The sequence below is a fragment of the Vicia villosa genome, unplaced genomic scaffold (genome assembly GCF_029867415.1).
Source record: "Vicia villosa cultivar HV-30 ecotype Madison, WI unplaced genomic scaffold, Vvil1.0 ctg.006050F_1_1, whole genome shotgun sequence".
In the NCBI taxonomy this organism is placed as follows: Eukaryota; Viridiplantae; Streptophyta; class Magnoliopsida; order Fabales; family Fabaceae; genus Vicia; species Vicia villosa.
In genome coordinates this window covers 21009-30449 of record NW_026706722.1, presented here as the reverse complement: position 1 = coordinate 30449, position 9441 = coordinate 21009, and the positions used below count along the sequence as shown (strand labels likewise).

General features: G+C 33.0%; 2 protein-coding genes across 2 annotated transcripts; both read right to left on the bottom strand.

Moving 5' to 3' along the window:
- Positions 1–324: 324 nt before the first annotated feature.
- On the bottom strand, positions 325–1858 carry LOC131642903 (glucan 1,3-beta-glucosidase-like; the record flags this gene model as incomplete). The annotated part of the gene is made up of 4 exons (XM_058913066.1): positions 325–848; positions 955–1307; positions 1436–1591; positions 1671–1858. Coding segments are annotated over 4 exons (879 nt in total), but the record flags the coding sequence as incomplete, so codon positions are not given.
- A 2848-nt stretch (positions 1859–4706) lies between these two features.
- Positions 4707–6189, bottom strand: LOC131642902 (uncharacterized). The gene is made up of 3 exons (XM_058913065.1): positions 5697–6189; positions 5382–5619; positions 4707–5283 (listed from the first exon to the last, which is right to left on the bottom strand). Exons 1-3 carry the CDS (start codon positions 6187–6189, stop codon positions 4707–4709), a joined length of 1308 nt encoding a protein of 435 aa, XP_058769048.1.
- Between the last annotated feature and the right edge of the window lie 3252 nt (positions 6190–9441).

Sequence of the window (9441 nt, the reverse complement as noted above, 5' to 3'; positions counted from 1 at the left end):
ATGGATACAAAGGGTGCTAACACCTTCCCTTTGTATAACCTACCCCCTTACCCAGAATCTCTCAAAGGTCTTTTTTCTGTTTCTTTTATAAACCTTTCCTTCATTGGATAAAATAAAAGGTCGGTGGCGACTCTGTAAACTTTTTCAAAAGTGACGCGAAAGCGTCCGATCGACAAAAAAGAGTCAGTTCACGTATCCCACCCACGGAGGGGTATGGCCCGAAAGGACGGTCCACAGAGGGCAACCTCATCTCTTGAGCTAGCTTTTGAGGTTGAGACCCAAGCATATTTAACATTCATAATGTATCCTCCACCCCATAACAAAATTGAACCGTGAATATCGTTCCATTCTTAGTCTATAGAAGTAAAATATTTTTCACATAGATACTATCTGTATCCGTGATAAGAAAAGGCATTTAGACACATTCTCTAACAGTCGAATTATACATTTCTAGTAAGGATCACTATTTTCAATCTTCTTCATGAAACAATCTATTTGTTTCTTCTGTTATGGATGAAGAACATAAACTCTGAGACTTAACATATGTATGATCAATATTGTCACCAAGTAGATCACAAATAACCTATAAAAAAAACCACAGTGAACTACAAGTCCCAAAACTAAGTTGAATCTAACTTTATTATTTTGCGATATAGAAACAGCTTTCTAAAGCTTTATGTAACCATTATTAATCATCCACTCAAGGCTCCAATGCAGGTTTGCATTCTTAAAAGCCCAGTAAGCCCAACCAAATGTTGCTCGACCGAAAACATCAATTTGGGCCTTGCCAAATCTCTGGAAGTCTTCTTTCGTAGCATTCTTAACTCGCCAATCAGAAACCCATTCGCCTTAAATTCAAAATTGATTCATTTTAATAAGGTGAATTTTTATTTACCCGACACAAATTTTAACACATTCATATGGAGAATTAAATTGAATCATTTTAAAACTTACCAACAAAAGTAAGAGGACCATATGATGTTGTAATAAAATTCAAATCTGATGAGCGGTTGTTGTAAATAAAATCAATGTTCTGTTGGGCAGTCATGTTTTCGAACGAATCATCAAAAATGTTGTAGTAATGGACATCAATCACGGACCGCGTAAAACCATTAGCAAGAGGAAAGAGTTCCTTGTGCTCTGATGGTCCAAGTATATTCGACATAACCACATAAGCCGTGTTCGAGTGTTTCCGCACCACATCATAACCAGCTTTATAATATTTGTTCAAGATCTCTAGTGTCACACCAGGAGACAGTGGCTCGTTTAAGAGCTCAACTGCATATAGGCTAGGGCTTTTTGCATACCTATAACACATGTTGTAAATCATCAATTTGAAATAATTTGAAATATAGAACGCGTGGTTTATGAAACAATGTGCAAATATATTGTCATGTTTGAAGGATGGCTCTATGCAAATACTATATATATTAACCTTGCAGTTAGGAAACTTATAACATCAACTGTTTGTTGGATGTTTTCATCTGATTTTCCCCATTCTTGTGATCCGTCTCTTGTCGAGCTATGTTGAAAACCATTTTGAGAACCAGGTGCAGCATGAAGATCAATAATGATTTTCAATCCATATTTTCTGCATATACATAAAATTTTAAATATTTGCATTTTAGAGTTTAGCTTTTTCTAAGATTATAAATACTTAATGGACTTACTGGGCCCATGAGAAAGCACTGTCTAGTGAGTGCAATGAACCTCCAACGTAAGGCCATGGTGGAGTTGGGTCACTTGCTATCCACCAACCCACTGGAATTCTAACTGCATTTAATCCATTACTAGCTATGAACTTGAAATCCTCTTCAACTATAAAAGTGCTCCAATGCTCCTTAATAAACAAACACCATCAATTGTAAATTAAAAAGGGAACGCGAAAACAACCGCAACAAAATGTTGTTAGGGCTACGAAACATTGTTATGGTTGTTGAAGTTGGTATTTGTGAGTTTGTTTGAAGTCCCACATTGCTTAGGTTCCCGGACTGTTGGGTGTATAAATATGTGAGGACAACCTCACCTTTTGAGCTAGCTTTTGAGGTTGAGATCCAAGCATATTTAACAAGGTATCAGAGTCGGGTTAAGGACTGCAATGTGGGTGTTTGGCCCATGCCCATGCTAGGCGTGAGGGTGGGTGTTGAAGTTGGTATTTGTGAGTTTGTTTGAAGTCCCACATTGCTTAGGTTCCCGGACTGTTGGACATATAAATATGTGAGGGCAACCTCATCTCCTGAGCTAGCTTTTGAGGTTGAGATCCAAGCATATTTAACATGAGGTTGCTCAAAAGCTAGCTCAAGAGATGAGGTTGCCCTCACATATTTATACACCCAACAGTCCGGGAACCTTAGCAATGTGGGACTTCAAACAAACTCTAACAAACACAAATACCAACTTCAACACCCACCCTCACGCCTAGCGTGTAGGCCTGGGTCAAATGCCCACATTGCAGTCCTTAACCCGGCTCTGATACCATGTTAAATATGCTTGGATCTCAACCTCAAAAGCTAGCTCAAGAGATGAGGTTGCCCTCACATATTTATACACCCAACAGTCCGGGAACCTAAGCAATGTGGGACTTCAAACAAACTCACAAATACCAACTTCAACACCCACCCTCACGCCTAGCATGGGCATGGGCCAAACGCCCACATTGCAGTCCTTAACCCAGCTCTGATACCATGTTAAATATGCTTGGATCTCAACCTCAAAAGCTAGCTCAAGAGGTGAGGTTGTCCTCACATATTTATACACCCAACAGTTCGGGAACCTAAGCACTGTGGGACTTCAAACAAACTCACAAATACCAACTTCAACACCCACCCTCACGCCTAGCGTGGGCATGGGCCAAACGCCCATATTGCAGTCCTTAACCCAGCTCTGATACCATGTTAAATATGCTTGGATCTCAACCTCAAAAGCTAGCTCAAGAGGTGAGGTTGTCCTCACATATTTATACACCCAACAGTCCGGGAACCTAAGCAATGTGGGACTTCAAACAAACTCTAACAAACACAAATACCAACTTCAACACCCACCCTCACGCCTAGCGTGTAGGCCTGGGTCAAATGCCCACATTGCAGTCCTTAACCCGGCTCTGATACCATGTTAAATATGCTTGGATCTCAACCTCAAAAGCTAGCTCAAGAGATGAGGTTTCCCTCACATATTTATACACCCAACAGTCCGGGAACCTTAGCAATGTGGGACTTCAAACAAACTCTAACAAACACAAATACCAACTTCAACAAAACCATTATCACATATTTATATACACGATGATTTTGGATATGGATAGAACATTAACAAATAATAAAAATAATAATGTATTAATTAAATTTTATATAATATAATAAATGAGTGAATAATCGTAATTAAACCATAGCAGTTACATAATTGAAAATAAAGTTTAAATAGTTATGAAATATTTATAAAATTGAATTGTTTTTTTATATTAAAATATATTGCAAACTAATGTCTTAATATATGATATGATAAATTTGAGTAAAATAAATATATTACTTGAATAGAAACATGTAACTATTTTATTATATTCATAAAAATGCCAAATTTATATAAAAAACTAAATGAGAAAATATTCATCTTAATTTATAATTTACTTTCTAATTAAAATGATATAGTCAAATATTTAGTTTTGATTAATTAAAGTGACTACAAAAAAATAAATAAGTGAATTATAATCATTTAATATTATATCTTATTAATAAATTTTTATTTAAATACAATAATTGAATGAATGGTAATTAAACAATAGCAGTTACAGAATTGAAAGAAAAAAATATCAAATATTTATATGATATATTTCTATATTTATTCAATTAATAGAATTTTTAAATTAATATTTTATGATATTTTATCTACTTGAGTGTTTTAGTTTTCAATATCCTTACTATTCGTCATTTCATATTATAGCTTATTAATAAATATTTATTTAAATAAAATAATCGAATGAATGGTAACTAAACAATAGCAGTAGTAACAGAATTGAAATAAAAAACGATCAAATATTTATGTGATATATTTCTATATTTATTCAATCAATAGAATTTTTAAATTAATATTTTATAATATTTTATCTACTTGAGTCTTTTAGTTTTCACTATCTTTACTGTTCATTATCTATATTTTCTATTGGTTTCAACTTATTAATTAATTTTGGGCATCACTATTTATTCATTATTATCAATATAAAATATATTTTAAAAATATTTTTATTAATTTAATCACATTATAATTTCTATAAAATATATTATTTAAGTTTTATATAATATATGTATCGTTGATTGAGTAAACGTTATTAAATATTTGTCTAGATTATATTATACAAAACTATTAAGACAAAAGATTTAAAAAGAATTATATTTCATTATTGTTATTATTAATAGTGGTGGCTAAATACTTTATTATATTATTTTAATTATAATTACTATATTTACTATTATTATAATATTATTTATTTGTAAGGTAGTATCAATGAAGCACGGATACGATACGAGTATCGGATACGATACGTATCCGATACGGCGATACGTTACTAATTGAATAATACAAGATACGATAGGTTTAAGATACGCATATAAAAATTAAAACAAAATATTTATTTAAATTATAGTTTAACAAAACCAAACTCATAATAGAACTTTCAATACATAACTATATTACTAAAAAATATTAAATCTAATCTAAGATATTGGTATAGTATCAATGTCGTCTCCTCCTTCGCCATCATCAAGAGACAATGATGCAACTTCAAGAGTTCCAACACCATCAAAACTTTCCCATGCATCTCCACCAATGTCCCACATCTTAGTACTCCCTTCTTTGTATTCTTCACATTTCCTACCCAACAACCTCAAATTTGTATGCACATAAACCAAGTCTTCAACTCTTTTAGGATTCAATTTGTTTCTTTTTAAAGAGTGGATGAATGAATAGGTACTCCAATTTATTTCACAACAAGATGACGAGCTAGGTTGCACAAGAAGCTTCAAGACAAGCTTTTGAAAAAGAGGAGCGGGAGAACCATGCATAACCCGCCAAGATTTGGGGTCTAATACCCATCTATCTTCAATAGAGTAAAAAGAATCAAAACTATTTGATTTTGATGAGAAATTAGCATATTCAATTTTAACCTTTTTTCTTTCCTCAACCGTTGTAAACAATTTTCGAAAACAATTATTTCTTTGTGTACATATCTCTTCATCCTCGTGTGGAGAAACTCTATTTGGATCCTCACGAAGCCATTCATCACTATAATACCTATAAATTAAATAAATGTTAATACACAACTTATGAATTACAAAAGGATACAAAATAAATAATAATAGAAAAGCTAATAAATTTTTGGCTAATTTTACCTTGGATTTAGATAGTGAGCCAAACAGTGAAGAGGGGTACAATTCTTAGACCACCTATCAATTAGTATCGAATAAACAACATTATAAAATGGTGATATTGATGTATCATTTAAATCTTTCCCTTCATGCCTATATATTGATGCCTTCACCTTCTCTATCATAGAATCCCACATCTCATATACCAAATGAAGTGTGGACTCATCGGTATCACAAACTCTAACCATATTATAAATAGGCTCTGTAAAATCAATAATATATGCAATTTGTCCCACCAAACATCATTCGAAATAAATCCTTTTGTAGCTTGAGCCTTACCCATGTCATCCTCTCTATAAGAATTCCATTCTTCACTAATAACCATTGATTGCAAAGAACGCTTCAAGAATTTAAATCTTCTTAACATTACAATGACAGATGCAAAACGTGTGTCAAAAACATCAAGTAATTTGAAAGATGAGAATTGTTTAAAAATGACATTTCTCATAGAGTGGTTCATGATAAAATTTCTAACAAAAGAAACATCATCAGCAATCTGAGTAATCCAATTACATTCAGTCCATACTACCTCATTTCTTTCAGTATTTTTGGCAGCACATATGTTCTTCAATGCAAGATTTAATGTGTGCACAATATAAGGAGTCCAAAAAACTTTCGGACATGAACTTTCAATGATCATTCCTGCAGCTTTGCATACAGGAGCATTATCTGTTATAACTTGGATCACATTTTCTTCCCCTACTTCTTGTATAACTCCAGCCATCATATCAGCTATATAGTGTTTACTCTTAATTTCACCTGAAGTATCCATAGCTTTCAAGAATACAGGACCCCCTTTACTTATGACCATAAAATTTATTAAAGGTCTTCTTTGACAATCTGTCCATCCATGAGAAACAATGCTAACCCCTTTTGAATTCCAAGTTGATTTAATGGGCTTAAGCAATCTCTCAACATGTGTTTTCTCTTGTTGTAAAAGAGTTGTCCTTAATGCATTATATCCAGGGGGAGGAAACCAGATAAATTATGATTTGCAGCAAATAAATAAGAATTCACATAATAAGGATTTCTTGCAAGGTTAAAAGGCAATCTGGCAGAATAAAACATTCTGGCTATGAGAGCTCTTAGAGTCTCTCTTTCACTTAAATTAAAAGATTTTTCCAATGAACTATTTTTCCTCCTCTTCAAAGAAGGACCCTCTTGCCTTTTTTCAGTGGGTAATGGAACATGTTTAGGTTTCACTCTATTGCTAGCTAGTTCTACAATAGATAGTAACTCAGACAAATATTCTTCATTTACACTAGGACACACAGAAATTCCAGTTCCATAAATTCTTAGCAAATAATTTTTTACTCTAGAGTAAGAACTTGTAAACTCTTTTTGACAAATGTTACTTACCCATACCTTATTTACACCTGCTTCTGAACCTTTAGTACCCTTGTTTGTTATACTGACATAACCCCAGAGAGGACAGTGATCATTTTGTAAAATATTTTCAGAGAGAAACTTATTTGGAATTTTTGAATTTGATTTGGAAGATGTTGACATTTTGGTGTTTCAAAAATGGGGAAAATGGAAAAGTATGAAGAAGTAGAAAAAAATAGCATAAGAGATACGTTGCAAGAGAGAGATGAGAGATGGTGAATATTTGAAAATGTTAGTCATATAAATAGCCACTAATGATCAATATTATTGGAATTGAAAACTTAGATATTGCCTATTTGTTTTCTTTCTTGATAGTAACGCACAAGAATGGTCTATTAAGATAGCTATTGTCTAAGATAGTTATTATTAATAGTTATTGTCTATTAAGATAGATATTGCCTATTACTTTTTTATAACGTATAACTATTGCCTAATATGCCTAATTGGAAGTCCCAACTAATGATGAATAATGATGAATCATGATGAATTTAATTAAATAAGATATTAAAAATTGATATAAAAAATTATTGGAATAAAAATATTAGGAAAGAATTAAATATGGAAATAAACAATGACTATTAAAAAAGAAACAAAAAAATGAAGAGTCATTAAAAAAATTAAAATCTGCAAAAATTTGAATATCACGTATCGGAAGCGTGTCGCAGCCGTATCGGATTTTTTTTATTATTTTTTTAAATAAAAATTTGGATACTCCTTCGATACGTATCGGCAGCGTATCGAAGTGTATCGGCGTATTGGAGCGTATCGGATACGATACGACAGGGATTTTGAAGTATCGGTGCTTCATAGGGTAGTATCAATAAGCGTTATTTTTTAATTATTAATATTGTGTCAATTATTAAATAATAAATTATTTATTATTTAAATTATTACTTATTATATGTATTATATATTTATTACTATTTTTGTTATTATTATTATTATAATTATTATTTATTTATGAGGGTCAAATTTGTTAAATTATAATTCTTTGTGTCAAAAAGATTTGATTTTGTTTAGAAGTGTGGAAACAGTTTGTTACACATAGATTTGTTTTAGATCTAGATAGATTTAATTTAGACTTAAAATAGATTAGATTTGATTTAGTTCCAAAATAGGTATTTTGGGCTATTATAGTTTTGGGCTATTATAGTTTTGGGCTTTGGCTTAGGGAGAAAGCTAACCTAAATCTATAAATAGGGAGTAACACTCATTATTTTGTAATCAAATCAAAAGGTTGTATTCACAGAATTTGCAGTTGCAAATGAATAACAAAGTTTTCCACAGTTTGTGGGCGGAGAGTTACTCTGCAGAAACCCTAATCTCTTTTTTTCTTTAAATTTCTTTTCTCCTTTCGTTGTTATCGTATCGTGATAACAATCTTGTTCATCAAGATTGAAAGAAATTCATCATAGGTTTTGGTGGGTTTCCAACATCTGGTATCAAGAGCTCTGGTTTATCGATCAAGGGAAGAAGAAGAAAATCACGATGGTAGTGAGTTATGGGAATGGAAATTATCCAGCAAGTCTACCAATTCTGAAAGTAGATAACTATGAGAATTGGTGCAACCGGATGAAAGTTCTATTGAGGTGTCAAGGTCTTTGGGATCTTATAAAGGATGGAGTAGAAGAGCTTGAAGAAGACACTTCAGAAGAAGAAAAGAAAGAACATGAAAAATTGAAGAAGAAAAGTTATAAAGAACTTTTTATAATTCATTAATGTCTGAGTCCAGACAACTTCGAAAAAGGTTAGGGATTCTGAATCTGCAAAAGAAGCTTGGGAGATTCTTGAAAAACCCTTTGGAGGCGCGGAGAAGGTGAAAGAGGCGAGGTTACAAACTCACAAGAGAACGTATCAATTACTTCAGATGGAAGATAGTGAAAGCATAATTGATTTCTTTGCTAGGGTTACGAAACTAGTGAGTCAAATCAAGATATATGGAGAAACTTTAACAACAAGAGCTATTCTTTCAAAGATCTTGAGGTCTTTGGCCCCTAAGTTCGATAGCCACAGAAGAGTCAAAGGATTTGTCGAAATTGACAAAGAAAAAGCTTCAAGGGACGCTTGAATCTCATAAACAACGAATGGCTGAAAGAGCGGCAAGCAAGTCGAAGAGTGATGTGGCTTTGCAGGCTCATTTGGCAAACAAAGGCAAGGGAACCTGGAATGGAAATAAAGGTAGAGGTGGCTAAAGCAATTCGATTGGTCAAAATCAGTAAGAAGGAAGCTGGTCAAATCAGAGAAATCCCTCATACCAAGGTAACCAAAGAGGTGGTGTTACTGGTAGAGGAAGAGGTGGTGGTCGAAAGCCTAACAAGAGTCACATTCAGTGTTTCAATCGTCAGAAGTATTGTCAATATTCTACAAAGTGTCCAGAAAAGAATAAGAATCAAGTAAGTGATGCAAAGTTTGCAAGAACAAGAAGAAGAAGAAGAAGAAGAAGAAGAAGAAGAAGAAGAAGAAGAAGAAGAAGAAGAAGAAGAAGAGATGTTGCTGATGGTCACCATAGAAGGTGAAGTTGGAACACTGCAGAACAGAGAATCAGATTGGAGATATCATGACGAAGGGAGTGAAAGGCGAAGTGTTCAGAAGACTAAGAGATGTGATGAACATAGGTAGCTTAGACACAATGAATTAG